This window comes from Aedes aegypti, chromosome 2 (assembly GCF_002204515.2).
Source record: "Aedes aegypti strain LVP_AGWG chromosome 2, AaegL5.0 Primary Assembly, whole genome shotgun sequence".
Taxonomy (NCBI): domain Eukaryota; kingdom Metazoa; phylum Arthropoda; class Insecta; order Diptera; family Culicidae; genus Aedes; species Aedes aegypti.
The window spans coordinates 4089512-4111307 of NC_035108.1; the positions used below are offsets into that span (position 1 = coordinate 4089512).

Here is a 21796-nt window from a genome sequence, read left to right on the forward strand (position 1 = left end):
TTTCCTAAATCATAATATGCTTTAGTGGAGTTTCTCATTGTTTTTAGAGCATATCATAGCAAATTGAAAACACAGCATATATATCCGAAAGCAATACATTTGTCCTTAGCCATCATTCTTTGTTTCCCGCAGTTAATTTATGACTGCACGATGACATTCCCTTTGGCCCCTCTGTTCCAATGCTGGTGGGATTGTTTAATTATTAACGTTATACCAATGCGAAATGTAACTCCCATTCTCTCCGCCCCCACTTTGCACCAACTGTTATTACCCTTCCTCTCATTCCTTAGCCAGTTAAGACAGATTTTCTTGGATCACTACTATGTACAGTTAACTCTCTATAACTCGATATTCTGTATTTCGATATCGACTTATAAATAGAAGAACCGTAGTAAAATTTGGCTACTTTGACAGTCACTTGAAACTCAGTTGCACTGATTTTGTGTACTCTAACTCAATAGCTCCGTCACCGTCGACTTAAAGAGAATTTACTGCACCAGGTCTGTGCACACCAGGCATACTAGATGGGGTAATTAACCTATTGTTGTTTTTAATTTCCTTTTATCGCTTTACGCTGTTGAACAGTGGGTAACAGTAGTAGGCCATGAGCGCATAAGATCTTAGCGCTAGAAAGGTAACTGAACCATAAACTTAACTCTATCGCAGTCACCCACAACGTCATAATGGCGTATCATAAATTCCTCTCACCCGGCATGGCATGATCTTTACTGTCTTCAACTGGATTTTGATGAATTTTAATGAGTGATGATCTTTCTTCGGTTTCCTTCCTCGCCACCGTTTCGTTTTTAATAATGTGGACTTCAGAGTAGCTCCGTATGCTGATACTGAAAAAAAGTCACAAGCACTTCAGAGTTTGTACATGGTGTGCTTTGAAGGCTTTTTCCGGTTTGTCACTTCATGTATTGTTGTAAGTACATGGTCGCCAAATGAGAGTTGACTGAATGAATCGCATAATGTGGTACAGTGGTTACAGTATTATGGGTCACTCACAATTATGGATCATTTGCATTTGAATTAACGTTAAACAGAGTGGGTCTTCCTTAGCCGAGTGGTTAGAGTCCGCGGCTACAAAGCAAAGCCATGCTGAAGGTGTCTGGGTTCGATTCCCGGTCGATCCAGGATCTTTTCGTAATGGAAATTTCCTTGACTTCCCTGGGCATGAAGTATAATCGTACCTGCCGCACGATATACGAATGTGAAAATGAAAACTTTGGCGAAGAAAGCTCTCAGTTAATAACTGTGGAAGTGCTCTTAGAACACTAAGCTGAGTAGCCGGCTTTACCCCAGTGGGGACGTTAATGCCAAGAAGAAGAAGAGTGACAAATAATCGTGACTAGGTTATCCAGTGATAGTGTGGGCGGTGTACATTACCCATAATTAACTTTTTTTTTTTTATGGTGTACTCAGCTGGAGCTGTATGACAGCTTCGTTGTCTGTGCTGGACCCCGTAGTGCAAATTTTTACCTCTACTTTTGCCAATATTTAGACGGAATAGGCTATGTTGCCCGCTTTAACACTATTTTGGATGAATATTGTGCAGAAGTAGTTTTATTAAATTGTTTTTGCTTCATTTTCCCTCCCGTAGTCTTGTTTGTATAGTCATCCTTTAGTTCTGAGCAATCGGATTCTTGTTTACGCATGGAGAAGCGACATGAAAATATATGTTATTAATTAATGCATTTCTTGGAAATAACATACAGAGCTATGTTGTAGTAGTCTATGTTGACAAATTGTAGCACAGATGTCATCTCCAAGCATCTTTTGACAATGATAGACAGAAAATGTTAATTATACAGAATGCGGTCGTATATCAAACGATAGCGATAGGGAGATCCTTTTTTCCCGAATGGAATGAAGGTTATTGAAGTGAAAAACATGAAATGTACTTCCATCTATACGCGAACAAGAACTATCTGAAGTGCCTCGTCATTGTACGTCATGTATTCTCTAGTATTTTAGTCGTTTATGCTACTTAGCGTTAGCGTTAGCGTTAGCGTAGTTACGGTATACTTCGTAGATTGGATACTAGCAACATTCATGTTTCTTTTTAATAATCTCGTCCTGACTACTTTCAAGAACAAGGCAGGGGAGTATACCTTGTTCAAATCATAAACAAGAATACTAAAAGCATGAATATCGCTATTCCCGGCCACGCCCATCTTTACCGTAACTTGGGATAGGGGAAGGAAATGTTGATGTAGCACTTACTTAATGAGAGGCCACCGACTCAGCGACACCCTCATAAGTGCTACGGAGTTGGAGGTTGGGGAAGGTATATTGTCAGGATTCGCCTAGAAAGCTGGCGATAGACCATAAATATTTGTTGTTTAAGCGTTTTCAAATTAATCTTTTGAATGCCGGCAATCAAAAGAGAAAACAATAGCTTATTTATAGTATAAATAGTATTTCGCGAAATGCTTGTCGATTGTGCAGTAATATTTTTGCTCAATAACCAGTAAAAAGCAAAACCGATCCCTCCAGGGTCATCGGATTGTATAAAATAACGATACGCGTAAAAAAAAATCACGCCTATTGAAAAACTGTACTGTGCCCATTGAAAAACTGTGGTACTGGGTGGTACTGTATTTTTAGATAATCGAAAAACGAAAGGAAGCGCGTTCGAACTAAACACCCTGGGATAACACAGTCGGTTTTTCTGCTCAAAATTATACGAAAAGCAGAATCGATCCAGGGTCATCGAACGGTTAAAAAGCATCCACAACCGATTGTTAGTTGCGTAACACCCGCCCGGACAGAATGCGCAATCTGAACATAATTATCAAACTCCGAAAATAACTTTTTCCGTTCAAGAAACGATCAGAAGTTCCACGACGCGGACAAAAACGATCCGGAAGGCTCACAAAAGAAAAAGTATCATACTGGAACAAACTCACCGGATTGATTCTCTAAATTTATGTGCTGCCTGTCACTTCCGGATGGTTCGGTGAACTTAGGGCAGCCAAAAACCAACAGTACTGAGGACACAAATCAAACAAATCACTTTTTCATTTTTCACTTTTCACTATTCCATTTCTGAATGTAAAAACTGTCCTGCTTGGGCTTTACGAAGCACTACCCAGCAAGACGCTCCAAAACAGGAAAAAAAAAAATCTCCGGCGACGAAAACATGCGCGAAATTGTGAGCTAAATCTATCGGACCTATTTTAGTCGTTTATGCTACTAGTCTGAAACGTGATGTGTTATACTATATGAATAAATTTCAAAATATGAATCAAGTGTTTGGTTTTAAATAGTCTTTATCTTCCGAAGGTCGTACTGGAATGCTAATCAATACAATACTTTTCTAGGAGAGATGACTGTCTATGTTGCCATCTTGTAGTACCGAATCCAAGTTGTAGATAATTAATATGAGGAGAAGTATCAAATCTAAATGTACTGTAAATGTGTTTGGTGTGGTCATCGATGTGCTTTATGTTCGTCTTATTGTTATTGTTCTGAGGTCTTCTCAAAATGAGAATTCAATTGAATAATGTCTCAAGTTAGTTTACAGTTTGGATAGACAAAGTTATTGGTACGGTATTATTGGTACGGTATTATGAATATATAGGGGGGCTGAAATGATATACAATATGTGTTCGCTAAGAACTAAAAATGTTACTTACCCCTTTCTTAGTATACCCACCAACGCATATGGATCGTTTTTACCTCAGTTTGATGGTAATTCGATCCGTGTCCGTGCTGCTCTATGTGCTTCGGCTCCTAACACGACGTTTGATACATACGACAGACGACTTGCTCCCTCGTGATGGTGTTGTTGTTAGTTGTTATACATGAAAAGAAAGAAAGAAAGAAAGTTATTAGTATTAGGAATAAACAGGATTTAGTGAGTTTTCATTGAATTACATTTGACTACATCGCTGATTATAGTCAACGACATCGGAAACTTTATGTGTTGACTGTTGATCTAGTTTTTCCTCAGTCCCGTTGGTCAGTATTGCTAAAGGTCCTTTTTAACATGTTTATTAGTACTTGGACAAGTTGAATATTTTAAGTTTACTACTTTTATCATGTTGGTCAATAATGATTTTGATCAGTTTGTTTTATACATCTATTCATATTCAAATCTGGTCTCGTCTCTTTTCATTTAGAATCGTCGTAAATACATTTCTATGTGTTAAAAACTATACTAGAAATAATAAAGAAATAGAAAGTCATTTTTATTGTCCGGATCCACTTTTCGGTGACAAAATAAAGCATCATCGTGCCTAAGCCCTATCTATTTATTATAATTTTGCGAGAATGAAGCTGTTGTAGTTTTATGATACCAACATAATAAATGTGGTTTTTTATTATGATTCTAATGAGAGAAGCATAACAAATTAACATTTGTGTCACATTCTACTCGATGGATCCTCAGTCATTCTCCTCATTAGTCAATATTATAACCATTTGAACAAAATCTAACCTATCTGCATCAAAGCGTGGCTACGGCTCCTGTTACCCCGATGCCTGGTAACAGGATAACCGTTGGATCACATCCGTAAGATTGATGCATCTATGCCAGATGGTTGATGACGCGGCATTAAACAAATATTTCCTGATGTGATACCACCACGACTGGACATGTCTTTGGTTCCCATATAAGTGCTAATGGGGTAAGCCCACCCATCGCGGCAAGATTACACGTCCTAGGGGAGGGAGGTTATCCAGTGATAGTGTGGGCGGTGTACATTACCCATAGTTAACTTCAGGTATTATTCCGAAAATTTCTTCAAGAATTAATTTATTGATTGTTGAGCGGCCTTCTGATAGAAATGCTCCAAGGTTTTTTTTAAGTTCCACATCAGAAATCACTTCAGAGATTCATCCATTATTTTTATTTTCAGGAATTCCTAAAAAGATACTCTTACATTTTTTTTTAAAGAAAATTCTAAGTCATCCTGATTCGCAAGGATTTTGTGCAAGATTTTTGTTTCGAACGACTTCAAGAATTCAATCAATAATATCTCCAGCGATATCTCAACTCATTTCTTAGGGTTTCCTACGAAATGTCGTTCAATTTTTTTAAGATTTCAACCGGGAAGCATCTTTAAAAAAAACTCCAGAAACTCATCTCGATTCCGGCAGAAAAATGTTCAGAAAATCTTTGGAAAACTCCCAAAAAATTTATCAAGTATTATTTCCAGGGAAGTCCCTAGGGAATTGCCAAGGATTATTTTCATAAATTGTTAGAAAAATCCCTTGAAAAGTCTTGGAGGCATATCTACAACAAATTCTTCAATAATGTCTTATGAAACTTCTGCAGAAATTCCTGATGAACTTTTTGAAGTATGTCTGAAAGAACTTCGGATTCCTGGATAATATCTTGTAGAATTCATCGGGAGAATTTTTAGAAAAACATCGAATGCAATCCCGCAAGAAATTTGTATAGGATGATTAAGAATAAATGCTTTAATATTTGCTGATGTGAAACCTCAAGTGATTTTTTGGGAGGATCCACAAAGTTTTTCTTTAAAACAGTACTCGAGAAAAATTTGGAAGAACCTTCCATTAAAAATAGAGACTTGCATTAAAATACCGACTGAATTTGTAGGGCTATTGACGAAATTTAAAATAGAATTGCATCTGAACGATATGTCGACGAATCACCTACGACCAGATCGGTCGAAAAACTGCTGTGCATGATGATTGGAGCAAAAACTAGTTTTTCAAGATTCCCGATCGAGAGCAAGATTTAAGTGAACACCTTTTTCTCTTTCTTCGGGATTCCAGCCGAGGACGTCCAACCTGACTTGCTCCATCGCTTCCTTTTCAAGCTTGTCTGTCATTGCATTTGAAGAGGCAAACTATGGTCGCGAAGACTTTGCAGAAAATGGAAGTGCGCCATAAAGTTTCTCAAGGCATGCAAATGCGGTTTTGTATGACAGACTGGCAACACGCACGAGACAACAAACCATGGCCAGTCTGGATATATGTGATGAGCTTCAGTGCTTCCGTCTAACGAACAACTTGATTTTTCTGCAGTCTTCGTAGTAGTCGTTTGTTTTATAAAGTCGACAACTTTCTGTTGGTGGATCTCTACTTTCCCATGTTCCCGGTTTGGCTCCGGTGGGTTGATTTTGATGAACCTAATGCGACGATTATGATGGTGTGGTTTGCTGTGGCGTGACGACGCGTTATGCCACCTGCCTGCCTGTCAGTTGGGGAAAAACCACAGCAACAGATGAGCTAAACAAGCCCGAACGGCTTGTAAAAACGGGCCTCTCGATAAAAGGTCAGTTACCTTTGCTAACTAACGAACATGAATAACTCAGGGTAACATTCTTCGTAAAGACATAAGTCGCAGTTGACACCTATGTTTATACTATTTATTATGTACTTGAGAAAAAGCCCCAAAAAATGTTCAAAATGTCAATGTGTGACGATGAAACGCTTCATGGACATTCGATATAAGGGTAAGGCATATCGAGGTATGAAGAGTTGACTATCCCTATTTTTTATCACATAAAAAGAGTACCAATTTATTAACCATTCTGATTAACGTCTGATTTTGGCTATAGGGTGTTATATGTATTTCGGACAGAGCGTTACTCGTATACAATTTGGCCATATCCATTTGATGTAGCCATAAATGGCCAAATTATATACGCGTAACGGTCTGTTTAGAATATTTCGATCACCCTATCTACTGGATGCACGACTTATGCATAAATACGTTAGAAATAGGCATAACGGACGGTTTTCATAATTTTCAAAATTAGCTTGAAATCATTCTAAAAATAGATGATATAAGAAGGTTGGTAGCTTATCTTGTTTTTTTTTTTGCGAAAGTCCAAAAATACTTAAAAGCCATTCTTTATAAGAAAATTCGATAAGCAAGCATGATGATGCTGTACATAATTTAATTATCGCTTTAATGTTGCATGATGATCTAATGAATATGAATGTCATACTATAGAAGATGCAATCAAATTTGCTTTCAAGTGTGGTGATACATATATAATTATTAGGGTGTTTTATGTACAGTTGTGTTCAGAATAATATTAGTGAAAGCCGTTTTTCATACAAAATGCTCAACTTTGGCATGCTGTAACTTTGATTCCATATGAGCAATCCGCATGAAATTTTGGCAGGGAACTACAAATATACTCAATTTCATTATCACAAAATTTGAAAAATTTCACACTACCGGCTAAAAAATTAGGTAACAGGTGAAATCGCTCAAAATAATAGTAATTTTTCTTTTGTAAATTTTTGGTCAGCAACAAATTTCATAAAAAAATTGGCTTCTTTATATATTTATAGCTTTTATGGAAATGGTTGAAACGATGAATAAAGAAAAATTCAAAAACTCAACATACAGCAGATATTTAAATTATTAAAACTACTATTATTTTGGGCGATTTCACCTGGTGCTTAACTTTTTAGTCGATAGTGTGAAAATTTTCAAATCTTGTGATAATGAAATTGAGTATATTTGTAGTTCACTGCCAAAATTTCATACCGATTGCTCATATGGAAACAATTTTACAGCATGCCAAAATTGAGCATTGTGTATGAAAATCGGCTTTCACTACTATTATTCTGAACACAACTATATTTTGGACAGAGCGTCACGCGTATATGATTTGGCCACCTCCATTTGATTTTGCCGTAAATGGCCAAATTATATACGCGTAACGGTCTGTCCAAATTACTTTGATCAACCTAGCATTCTATCCATAGGCTTTTCTTTATTTTTTGACAGTCGATATCGATAAATGATACGACAATAAAATTGTTCATACTTCAATAGAAAACTTAGTCTTCTTTATTCAATACGGAAGAACACCCTATCGTTCCGATAATGTTTGGCATTCTAAATTAAAAATAACGTTCATTTCAGAGGATAGTGTTCGAAATTACAGACCCTACACTTGTCCGAATAATCTTGGATCAGTCTACCCAACACATTTTTCAAGTCAAAAACTATGGTTTGTTCTACCTACAGTTTCAAATTAAGAAAAATACCTAAATATTTCAAAATACGTATTGACTCACCTGAAAATTTCACGGGCAGATTGTTATTGCTGTTTTTCTGCTGAAAAGCCTCCATCGTAGCTCGCCTTAGCTGCTGCGGATTTTGACAGGTTGGCAAATGAAACTGATGGTTCTGGCGCGCGTTCAGAACCTTTGTCTATCAGTGCAAATGTCGAGTAATTTTGTTTATGCCTCGTGGGTGCCTGCCTTCCTTTCCTCGCCACGTATCGATTCACCCAAAGCTTCGGCAATGACCGAAAATATAACAGAATCACACAGATGTTTCTTCTCGTCTCGTTTCACGCGGATGTGAGCACCATCTACGTCGAATTCGCGCCACGTCGTCGTCACTGGGTTATCACTCTTATCATCACCAAGCAATGTAACTCTACAAAACCATTTGCCTTCGAGGGCTTCAACTTTTTCTTTCCACTCACAATTTGTATGCGGTATGCAAATTCCCGTCGCGTATTTTATATGCAATTAATTCATTTTCACCACACTTCCTGTGCCATCGTTCGATAACACACGCACAGCTCCTGCTGCAGGGCCACTGGAACTAGACGAAGGAGAAACGCACTTTCGCTTTCGTCACCAGCCAACTACTGCTAGGCAAAGCGTTGGTAAGCTACGCCCTTGAGATTTTCACTGACTGTGGATTTCCTTTCTTGTTGGAGGAAGGCAGAACACTTTTTTCGGCAACGAACGCCGTTTTACACGAAATAACTAGAATGAAAGAGTGGGAAACAAATAAGAAGGCATAAGTATCGATTAAAGAACGGTTCTTTTTTAAATTTTAATGATGATTTATTATCGATTCATATTTTGCACTATTCAAATAAATTGGATTGTAAATTTTAAATTTGATCTAATTGTTCCCATATACATAAAATCCTACGGGGGCACAACCCCTTTACGTTAGAACTGGTTGATTGTTAAGGATTTACATAACTTTCCAACAGATAGCAAAATAATAGTGACTCTGAAGACTAGAATTATCGATTATTCTCCAGAAATCCTCCAGGATCTGTTTCACGATTTCTCCAAGAATTTCTCAAGCGATTACTTCTGACATTTCTTAAAAGATTCCTCTAGAAAATCATCAAAGGTTTCTGAGATATCTTTAAGGTGATTATAGAACGAAGCCACACCTCAAATTTTCCAGAGCACAAGTCTTGAGAACCCAACAGCGCTCCACGTTGTAAATTTATCCCATTGGTCATCACTAGTAAGCAAGCAATTTGATTGATTATCTACGCGAACTGATGTCAGATTCTTCAATCTAGTACACTTGAAAATTCAAAGTTTAGCTTCGTTAATAATCACCTTAACACTTCAGTCGTCGCGCTGTTGTATTTGGTACAACAATGGTGTAAAAACCTCGCTTATCGTACACAGCATCAGCGTGGTTGTTCTGACGGTGACAAACCGCGCGACGACTGAAGGGTTAAGATTTCCTCCAGGAGTTACACTAGGGCAATTTCTTCAAGGATCACTCAAAATATTTCTCTACTGATTTCTCCAGATTTTCCTCCAAGGATCCCTTCACGGATACATACAAAAATATTTCCAAGATTCGTCTAGGAAATATTCCGGAGATTACTTCCGGGTTTCCTCCACGGGTCGCTCCAGGAGTTCTACCAGGACTTCTTCCATGTGTTCTAAACCTCACAAATTCCTCAAGAATTTCTTGCAGTTACCACGAGAAAAATCGCTACATGTCTTATCCTAAGGATTTCTTCAGGGATTCCCCAGGAAATTCTTCAGGGACTCGTTCTGCGCCTCCAAAAATGCTCTGGGGATTCCTCCAAGAGTTCTTCTTGAAATGCTTTCAGAGATTCTCCCATGTATCCCTGCAGGAAAATCATCAGAAATTATTCTGAGAATTACTTCAGGGATTATATTATATAATCTCTACAAACATTCCTCCAGTAAAAGCTCTACTTAAATTATTTTGAAAAATCTCTTCATGGGATTTCTCCAGAAAAATCTCTACACGGGTTTTTTCCAGAGATTTCTCTGTGGATTCCACCATAAAAATCTCTACAGTGATTCTTCCTGGGATACCTCCAAGGATTCTCCAGTGATTCTTCCAGAGATGCTTCCAGGGGACCCCTACAGGGATTTTTCTAGTAAAATAGCTACAGCGATTCCTGCATAGATTTCTTCAGCTTTTTCTTCGTGAATTTTTCAAATAATTGCTTCAGAAAAATGTCTACATGCTTTCTTCTAGCAATTGTTCCAGGGATGAGCTGTTAGAGAATCGTCTGCATATTTTAATGAAATATGCGTTTTGTATACGCAGTATTTATTATAAAAAAAAAGCCGTTAATAAAATAAAGACCGCGTAGCCGAAGAGCATATAGGGGTTAACCCCTCTACCGGCAGCTTCATTTTTTCACCACAGAAAAATATTCAAACAGCGATAACTTTTTTGTTGGTCGATGTTTTTGCACCATTTTTTCACAAGCCCTCCAAAAACCCTTATGTTTTAAGAATCTGCGTCGATATTGAGGGGTTAATGTTCAGGAATTTCTCCAGTAATTCCTCCAGAGATTTCCTCGGGAATCCTTCCATGGGCTCTTGCAAGAATGTCTCCAGGGATTCTTCTAGGACTTTAACCGGGGACTACTCTAGAGATTGTAAAATCGCGGAGGAAATCCTGTAAGAATTCTTATTAATTTTGATGGAATTCCTGGAGGAATTCATGGGCGAATCTCTGTAGGAATTTCTAAAGGAATTCTTGGAGAAATCCCCGGATGATTTTTTGGAGGCCCGGAACGAATCTCTGGAGAAATTCCAAGGAGAATCCCTAAAGGATTACCTGAAAAAAATCCTCAGAATAATTCCCCTTAGCATTTTTCCTAGAGGTATCCCTGGGAGAATTCCTAAAGGAAACTATTAAGGAATCCCTATTGGTATTCATGAATTTATTTATTGTAGAATCCCTAGATAAATTTCAGATTGAATCTTCGAGAGAATTTGTAGAGCGATCGTTGGAGGAAATCTCAGGAATAATTCCTAGAAGAATCTCGAGAAGACTACCTGAAGTAATTCTGGAAATATTTTCAAAGTAATCCTTCAATAAATCGTCGCTTTGTAACTTGGAGAAAGCCTTGAAGACATCCCTGTAGAGATTTTTCTGGAGGAATCCTTAAAGGACTCTTGAAGAATTTTTGGAACATCAGGAGAAATTGCTTGAAGAAACTTTGGAGAAATCTCTGGAGGAATCACAGAAGTAACTCTAGAAAAGTTCCCTGACCAATCCTAAGAGAAATTCCAGAATTTTACTGTGGGCATCTATGGAGGAATCACTGGAGGCATTCCGACAGAAACTCCTTCAAAATCTCCTGGCGAAAACGTTAGAAAAATCCTGGAATAATTCTTGGGGGAATCCCTGGAGTAGCACCTGGCAAAATTCCTGAACGGATCGCTAAAGGTATTTCTGGAGCCCTATCGGAATCGGTCTGGTCGCGAACAAAATTTCTTCCTGGAGGAATCTCAGGTAAAACCGCTAGTGTAATCCCTGGAGAAATCGCTGTAGGGATTAAGAGGAATTTTTGAAGAAATGCATAACAATATTCACAGTTTATGAAGTTGGAAATGTCGGTACTAAACAATCCGCTGGTGCAAGGCCTACATGCAAACTTTGGCTATGAAAAATGTTGTGTACTCTTAAGTTTGAACTACTGAACTCATTTTTGAAATCATACAGCATTGCAGGCACAGTGTTTTGCCCATACAGTATTGGACAAAACATTTGCAACTTTTTCGATTTTTCATACAAAATAACCAACTTTGGTAAGCTATTATTTATGGACCGATTTGAATGACATTTTGGCAGAATATCAGACATAGCTTGAATTTTAACATATATTTTTGAGTTGGTTGGTTTGACTTTATTAACGAGATTTTTAGCCCTGGGCTAGTTCATCTCGGGACCAACGGCTTTACTTCCCTTCCGAAGGAAGTCGTCACTATAACTTTTTACATCATAAGTGACTATGTCGGGGATGGGATTCGATCCCAGGTCCTCGGCGTGAGAGGCGAGTGTTCTAACCACTACACCAGGTCCGTCCCCATATTTTTGAGTGAATTTTCCACTCACAAGGTCAAAAGCAGTAACGGTTTGACTAAAGTGAATTTTTTGACGATTTTTCATAAGTGATATAACTAAACATTTTGAAGGAATAAATTCATGATATCTTATTCAAAGTTGTAGATGTTAACGAGATGAACAAGTTTGCTGAAGACTGTTTTTGTGTAGGGCTATCAGATTTTGAGATAAATAGTTTTGAATGTTTCGTCGAAAATAACACTTTAGTTAAACCGTTATAACTTATAAACTCGTGATTGGAAAAATTATTCAAAAATATATGTTAAAATTCAAGTTATATCTGATGTCCTCTGAAAATTTTATTCAAATCGGTCCATAAATAACTGAGATCTAGCTTACCAAAATTGGTCAATTTGTATGGAAAATCGAAAAAGTTGCAAATGTTTTGTCCAATACTGTATAACCTTTTATTATTTAATAACGTGTCCATTCCAACGAAAATTGCCTATATTTAGGCGTATTGTGCAGAATTATAAAATTTTATTTAGCAATAAATGATAAAATACATTAGCTGTAGGAATTTCGACATCATTTTTAGATTTGGGAGATCTAAATTAGATGTTCTAAAGATAAAATAGGATTTTTCTATTCCATACCAAATTTCGCCCCAGTGTGTCATTTTCAATTTATGATATTAAAACTTATTTCATGAAATGTTAAATGTTGTTAAATGGCAATAGATGGCTCTTTTTCAGTGGTAGTAGAAACGAAATCCTGAAGCAAAGAAAGCACCATGGAAGATGAACTAAACATAAGAGTTTTCTATTCACATTCTATCACATCCTCAGATGTTTCTTTTTTTTTATAAAAAATGTTGAAGAATTTCTTCAGGAACACCTAAAAAGATTTCACGAAGAAGAAGAGACATTGTTTTCCCCCGAAATGCATTCATTATTTCTTTATTTATTCGAAAAAAAAAAAATAATGAATGTATTTTCGAAAAAAAAATCTGTGATTCTTGAAAAACTCTAAGCATTAATTCTTAGATAATAATTCGTAATTCATCGCGATAATTCGTTACAGCTTATTTGTTTTATTTTTTGACTTCCGATATGAATTATGCCTTGGTTTTCTTCCCCGAATAATTTATCTAAAAAGTCTTCAAAGATTCATTCAGGGATTTATTATTGCTCTAATATTAGGTTGTCTGATGTCTTTCCTCAATTTGTCGCGTCTCCAGCAATGCCCTGAGGAAATGCTACAAGAATTTTTCAATGAGTATCTTCAAGAAATCTCACTAAATTTCAATGGATTATCGAAGAATTTCGTTAAACCCAAATTCTTTCAATATCTGCTTTCTAGAGATTTTCTGGATTGCAAATAATTCCTTTCGAAGAATTATTGAAAAATTTCTTGAAAAATGTTTGGTAATTCCAAAACATGATAAAACCAGAAATAAACTGATAATAAATCTTCGAGCTGTTTAGTGGAATACCGTGAGGGCCCCTAACTCTGCGCAGCTCCTAACTCTGCGCACTTTTACCAAAATTCACCAAAATCTGGTAAAACACTTAAATTTTTGTTTACAATTTTTGTTTCATATATTGCTACAATAGTAATAAAAAAGTACGCGAAGAATTTTCTTGACAAATTATGTTTATTACTCTAATAAAAAATGAAATAGCTTTAAAAATATTGAAAAACGTCCAAATTGACTGCCCGTTAGCAAAAATGCTAAGGGAGTACCTCATCACTTAAGTCATTTGAAGCAAATTAAAGAGAATATGTTTCAGATTTTTAGTACGTAGGCACTAGTTTATTTATCGAGCAATCATCACTGGTAAAGTGCAACTTTTTTTTCCTTCATTTTCTTATTCTTCTTAAGTGCGCATAGTAAGGAACCATTTTTCAACTATGTTCCTTACTATGTGCAGCAGTTATAAAACGTTATTTTCAACAAACAATCAACCCTCCAGAGGTCGATATTGAAGGGAACCATCGACTTGTCGACACCATCGTGATATGGAATAGAAATGCTTTGGAAAATTGTTTGAGGGGACCATCATAGTAAGGGAAGATTAAAAAATGACGTCCTTCACATTTTAAGGATTTCTACACTCCGTCTCCTCAGTCTCTGTCGCGATTTTTACAGTACCTAATGTCACATTGTCATAGACTCTTCCTCCCCTCAACGATGGACGTAATTTTTGAATGCTCCCTAACCATGCAATAAAATAATTTAGATATTTTGTATAGTTTCATGAGTCAATATCGAGTAATGGAACACCGAGGTTTAATCGTATTTGCTATATAGAAACGCCAATAAAGTACTGTTATTGATCTGCAATAGGAATCGTTCATTAATTACGTCACGCTTATACAGAGTGGCGATACTTCTCGATTGATTGATGAACAATACATGAAGAATGGATATACCCTTTCGCTTAAACTATTCTTCGTATTTAGTAGAAATGTTCGGGTTTTACCAGAGTCTATAAATGAAGAGTTGCGCGAAGAGTGAAACCAAATCTACCTATCGAACTGTCAAACCGTCTACCTATCGAGCAGACCAGCATAACAAATAGCCCCATTAAACATTTGACAGTTCAACAGCCGACTAAATTGGTTGTTGCACCGACGCTTATGGAAGTTTAACACAGCGAACAACTGACTAATCGCTAGATTAAATCGGGTGACCGAGGAAATCTGCGTTTTAGTAGGTCAACTTGCTTGGATTTTACTTAAAATACCGATTTATCCACCTATTTAGTAGGATTGCGTCGGCCCACCCTATTAAATCGGATGATATTCGATTGATCCTTGTGTTAATCTTCCATAAGCGACGGTGCAATAATCGACCGATTTTGCAACTAATTTAGTCGGCTGTTGAACTGTCAAATGTTTAATGGGGAGGGGCTATTTTTGAAGAAAAAGGAGAACAATCATTCAAAGAAGCCTCTTCGCGCAACTCTCTGTATATAGACTCTGGGTTTTACATATAACAAACCCGAACCAGGTTCTTATTTATTTACTTCAAACCCGGATCCGACCCGAATCCGAGACAATTATTTAATACCGAATCCGGACCCGAACAGAACCAAACAAATTTGGGTTTTATATTTTCTAATGAAAATACATAAACAGTCCAAGCTAATTTTCCTTTACACGCCAAAAGTGAACGCAAAAAAGACGTAGTTTGTACGTGTGATTGTAATTTCGATTATTTTAAGAGTTGCCCTTAATGGCATTCATTAACACTAATTATCATGGATTGAATTATAGATAAAATTCACTTCATTTAGTAAACTTCTATGTTACAGACATTCCACGCTCCACTAGGGACGTAAAGTCGTATAAAGTAAGAAAATGAAGATTAATTCAGAGTTTAACTGCTAGTAATGCTTTTAGTAAAATACTTTAACTGTTATAAAGAATTTATCGAGTGCGCAGAGTTAGGAACCTAAATGCGCAGAATAAGGAGCATTGCAAAAATGAGTGCGCAGAGTTAGGAACACGGACACCCTTGAGAAAAATTAAAAAAATGCAATAAAAATCATTACTTAGTGAAACTTTTATATTTTTTCCTTATACATAAGATCAATAAGTATTTGCTCCGAAAATTTCAGACTATTGTGTTTTGTTTTCAATTAATTACAGCTGTTTGAAATTTGAAAAGTCTTAAGTGCGCAGAGTATGGGGCCTTCACGGTACCTATAAATAAATGAAAGCCCGAATTTAAAACTATACCATTTAATTCCACCAGAGTTTGTATCCTTTGACAGATACGCGTATTTCGACCTCAACTGTAAGCCCGTCTTCAGTATCGTGTACGAGAGTTTAGTACACGACACTGAAGACGGCCTTACAGTTGAGGTCGAAATACGCGTATCTGTCAAAGGATATAAACTCTAGTGGAGTTAAATGGTTCAGTACTAAATTCTGGCTTTCCTTTACTAGATGTCTACTCATTTACATAAATGAAATTCCAGGTTCAAAAAATTCTCCAGAAATACATGATTGATGAATTTTTAAATTTTCAAACATAAACAAACAAAACCCTTTCCCTTGGAATGGGATTCAGATTTATGGACATCAGCGGCGTACCCTGACAATTTCTCTGGAGGTCGTTTCGCATATTTTCATAGCTGGTAGGGGCTCACCGTTTTGTAAATAACAGCTTTAGACCTTTTTACCCAAAAAAATACAAACAAAAAGAAAGCTAACAGGAACCACAACTCCTCAATTTTAACAAACATTTCCTTAAGAATATTTCTACGATTTTTTTGGAATTCGTTATAACATTACAACAAATATAACTGCCCGTTTTGCTGTAGATTTTTTCACATATTACTCCGGAGATCTCTTCAGGAGTTTGAATTGTGATTTTTCACGAACTTCTTAAGTAATTCTTCCAAGAATTTCTTTTTAGATACCTTCATGAATTCAATCTGTTGGATCAGAATACCTTCATGAAATAAATCTAGATTTTTTCAAAGGATCCGGAATCCCTGCTTTTTTATTCTTTTTTTAAGGAAGTTCCAAGTTCTCCAGAAATCTTTGTGTGATCTAGGATATTCAACTGGAAGGATTTGAACTGTGATTTTGTGGCTTTCACAGTCTAAGAAATCAACACCCCTAGACTAAGATAGGCACATAATCACAGTTCGCCAAAAATTTACCCATTGATTCTTCCATTGATTTCCCTATGGCTTTCCGAAATATGTTCGTTAAGAGCGTTTTCAAGAATTCAAAATTCCTCCAAATTTAAAAAGACATCCAAATAAGTCTTCAAAGAATTTTTCTAATCATACATCAAGAAATGTCTCCAAAAAATGCCATGCCAATATTTTTTTGGTGGAAATTTTGGTAAAATCCGCGGACAATTTCTAAAGAATGTCTCAGAGCAATCCCTGATAATGCTTGTGTCCTTGATGAATTCATAGGATGATCTCTGAAAGAACTCTGTTTTAGGATTTTCTTAATAAATTGCTAAGATAACTGTTAGAATCTCTAAATAATGTCCTACAATACGTTTTTAACAAATTAACAAAAATCAGACAGAATCCCTGAAGAAATTTATGTGAGAATGATCGTAACAGTAACTGTAATAATTGAATGAAATTGTGAAAAATCCCTGTAGTTTTGGAAATCTTTTTTAAAAATTATTCAAAAAATGTTTGAATCGCTGCAACAATATATTTCATCAAAATAAAAGAAATACCGAGTCAGCAATGTGGAGAAACTTAATGAGGAATACAGTCGAATTTATTGATATTATTTTTAATAGATTTCATCGAGCCTGAAGAAAATTTTGAAACAATTTCTGAGAGTAATCGTGGATATTTTTTTTTTCAAGAACTCTGGAATAATCCTCCTAGAGTTGCAACTGGAAAAATCTCTTGAAAAACCAATGAAATGAACATCTGGAGGAAATACTGTGATATTCACCAAGATTTTTTCAGAATAATCTATGTAAAAATGTAAAAGTAACGTTGGAGTACTCTAGAATTTCCAAGACCGAATTCTAAAAAAGTTCCCCTAAACATCCCTTGAGAAATCACTGATATTGACTCTGAAGGAGTAACTGAAAGTATTTTAGAACAAATCTCTGGAGAAATCACTAGACTTCTTGAAGAATTCCTCGAGATCTGAGAACAATATATTGGAGAGCTTGTTGAATAGTCGCGTAACAGTCTCTGAAGGCTTCTCGGGAGCCTCTAGAATTTTGCACTAGAATTTATTCTCAACTATGTTTCATATGCTCTGCCCATAACTGCATATTTGTAACATTCGACAAAAGTAGGCATTGAGTAAATGGAATACCAAGTGTGCATTTTATGGCAGTATGGGAGAAACCTGAAATTTCTAAAAATTACCAGCAACTCAAAAGTGCTTATTTGAGGCCAATATTTTGTACAACTCATATCGCATACTAGAAGAATAGTCAGAAAATAATTCTGATAGAAACTTCATGGCTATTACATTACGTACGGTTATAATTACCAATGTGACAAAACAACTTGGTATTATTTTCGAATTTTCTAGAACAGTTCACAGATTTCAGTAGGTTGATCGAAAGTATTTATCATTTAGTGACTCTCCATGGTATTATCTCCTATTTGTCAAAAATGTCGACTGTTATGCAGTTATGGGCAGTGCTCAAGAACGACAGCCAACTGGAACTGTAGTGTACAAATTGACAATCTTAAGTTCTGATTGATTGTCTAAACATGTTATATGCTGAATAAATAAAGCTAACTAACAATTTAAAGGACTAAACATTACAAGTAGCGTTGTGTCGCAAAAAAATATATTCCTCTATGTACTACTAATTCAAAGTAATTTCAAAATTATTATTTTTATTTCATTAATTTATTTACTATTTCAATTCATTTTTTTCCAATTTGAATGCAATTTCCTGATAATTCCAGGGGTCCAGTAGACATTCTGAAATAAACTGATAGATAAGAGTGTAGAAATTGCTCTATAGCATGAGTCGCTGATGATCGAATTCATAAGTAGATTGCAACTTTTGGTAAATGTTTGTGGTAATTTTTAAGAAAAATTCCACAAGGAATCTCTTTACGAATCTCCATAATTTCTGAGGAGTTTTTAGAGTTTATTCTAAAAAAACTGGACATCAATATAAGAAAGCTCCTGATAATATCCTGAAGTTACTTTTAGACTTGGAAAAATTTAAACTCTGAGGATTTTTATGCATAATGATAAATAGTTTACTTTAGTATGGATAACAGCGTTTTCCCAATGGTTAACTGATATTTTGAAAGATTGATTACCCATTTCGTGCAGAAAAATTATCGTAATCAATGTAAACATCATGATTATTGACTATTGTATTGCTGAGTTGGCCTAATCGATTACTTTGCAGACCATCAACTCGTTTGATGTAGTATAATATTATAAAAAATTTCCCTCAATTTCCAGGCCAAACTTGGATTGCCTAACATTCCCCGACTTTACGTTTTTCCAGGTAGTCGACACCCTCTAGATGAACGTAGGCGGATATGCAACGAAATTGTACATTATGTAAAAATGTAACATTATCCAGCATGCAGAAAAATGTACATTATCCAGCATGCAGTTTAACTATCTCCTTACTTCCTTAAAAAAAAAGAAAGGAAGTTTGGGAAAGTTTGAAAAGGGGACAATCTTATTTATTCCAACGGTTTTCGAGTTCCTTGAACACTAAATAAAGAGAAACTAAAAGATTGGAGTTCTTCAGTGTTCGTTGGAGTAAGTGGAGTTCTTCAGTGTCAGTTACTCGTATCCTGATCGAAAGTTTGGTAACTAACAGGCTAACGTTAAATGAACGAATCAATTACAAATACTTCTTTTATATTCTCAGGCGAATCTGAATTGGGAACCGCTGCACGCAAATACTCTCCTAACCATTGTGGGTAGGTGAAGGCCATAAAAATAATAAAATACCGTCCCCGTGAAGCAGCCCGCCACGCAATCGACCACCGACACACCTTGTAAAAAAAACTAAAAGTTCTAATTGGTAACCCTTGAAAATCATTCCTCAGACCTAACACTGGCTTGCACTCAATAATGCATCTATTAATAATTGCATAAAGGCGAACAATGTTCAGCTTATTGCGTTCTAAACTCTGGATTATTCACCAAGGAAAATTCCCTCCAGCTGATGCACCTTATGCAGCCAAAGGAAAATGACATTCCCAGGGATCTCACCTTCCGGATGATCTGCTGCCAGCTCGAAGAATCTTCCCCACAAACACTTTCGGAACAAACAACGAATGGAACGAACGCGGCCCGACGGATTACAAGAACTGCACTGGGCGATAACGAAGAGGCGACGTCTTCTCCTGCGAACGCGTAATTTTCATTTGAAGCGACCGATGGAAGAATGCCCCGCGAGAGGGTGCGGACAAGAAATACGACGGACGGGAGCGACAAACCCGAAACACGACGGACGGAAAGTGGAGACGAGCGAGCGCGATGAAAACAAGTTTTGACTTTTGTGTGTGACTTTTCGCTTCTTTGGTTTTCGTTTCAAACAACGGTCTTGCTGGAGCGGCTTCACGAATACTAATGAAGTTTTCCGTGATGCGAAAGCAACACTACCAGCTGATCTTTAGCTATGTATTGATTGTTTTCCACCTATTTTTTGTGTGAGGAGGTGTGATGTAACCAGCTTACATGCACACTAATAAATGCAGAAAACTGTACGATGAGGATTGAGGAGGAAGAGAGAAGATAAAAGCACAGACAAACAGACGTAACACTTAGAACAAATCGCGACCACAATCATAGTCACGAAGACATGTACGCCCAATGCTAAAATCGGTGTGTTTGGCCGATGGACCAACAGATGGCGGTAGTGTGTAAACGTCAAACGCAAACAAAAACTATGCGAGCGCTGCGGGTGGTGGATTGGCCACCTACCATATATTTGAATCGGTCGTTAAAAAGGTGGTCGATGGACATTGGTGAGAGTGTGACGTCTGTTTGTCTGTGATAAAAGTAAACTGGACGAGCAAAACAAAAACGAAAATTTTTGACGCGAGCTTCGCGCACGCTAATTTAAAACCATCCAACAAATGCCGTACCCTATCAGTACCCGCAGGAAATGAGATCTGCACTGAAATAACTGGAACATGCTTACATTTGGTCGGGGTTCTGCTAAACCGCACCAAGAGTCAAGGCCCAAACGCAATAATAGCGGAACGGCAACGGAATGCGGAACCGGTTCGCCAGCATGAACTATAACCAGCTTGTCGACTCAGTGTTGGTCGAATTTCATTCGTTGTCAGCTCAGTCGAGATGTTGTGATTCATGCTGGCGAATCGGTTCCGCATTCCGTTGCCGTTCCGCTATCATTGCGTTTGGGCCTTCATTTTTTCCAAATTGAGTTTTTTACATCAGAGGGCTCGAATAATCATAACCTTTCTACCATAAAAATATCGAGTAATTTCAACAGTCCCTTGTAATCTTAGATCACAAATTTGACATGTAAAACTGAAATTTTGTTCAGCCAGAGCGAACCATAAATCAACGCACATCTATTTATCTATTCTAAAGGCCCAAACGCAATGATAGCGGAACGGCAACGGAATGCGGAACCGGTTCGCCAGCATGAATCACAACATCTCGACTGAGCTGACAACGAAAGAAATTCGATCAACACTGAGTCGACAAGCTGATTATAGTTCATGCTGGCGAACCGGTTCCGCATTCCGTTGCCGTTCCGCTATCATTGCGTTTGGGCCTTAAGCAACTCATAGAAATAGAGGCCAGTGATATTGGGCATCAATAGGGCGATATTCAAAACTGAAAAGGCAATAGATGACTCTTTTTCAGTGGAGTAAAAACGAAATCCTGAAGCAAAGAAAGCACAATGGAAGATGAACTTAACTCAAAAAGTTATGTATTCATATTACTCTTGATTTCTAATCACTACTTTTTCGATCCAGTTCCCTAATTGCAAGTAATTTACGTTTTTCATTATTTTCCATACGTTTTGACAGTTCACCGACTACCATTCTTCCATGCGCTTGTGTTTGAAATTTGAGAATCCAGCGTAGCGTGATCAGTGAAAGGAATACACACATCAGTGTCGCCGCTAGGCGGCCAGCACAGATAAACTGAATGTTCGAAGGGTTGTTGTCTGTACTTTTTGCCACTGGCGCCAACTGTTAGCGATTAAGATCAAAATAAACAGTCGTTACCCTATTGACTAATGGATCATTAAAATAA

The 21796-nt window shown here is 36.9% G+C and overlaps 1 protein-coding gene across 1 annotated transcript in view; it reads right to left on the bottom strand.

The window, feature by feature from the left end:
- The window catches only part of LOC5571449 (rho GTPase-activating protein 68F), a gene marked incomplete in the record, with an annotated part of 87259 nt that extends 67126 nt beyond the window's left edge, over window positions 1-20133 (bottom strand). The window contains 2 exon segments of the mRNA XM_021839787.1: window positions 8023-8727; window positions 19772-20133. Of these exon segments, the coding sequence (XP_021695479.1) occupies window positions 8023-8077 (55 nt within the window).
- Window positions 20134-21796: the final 1663 nt, after the last annotated feature.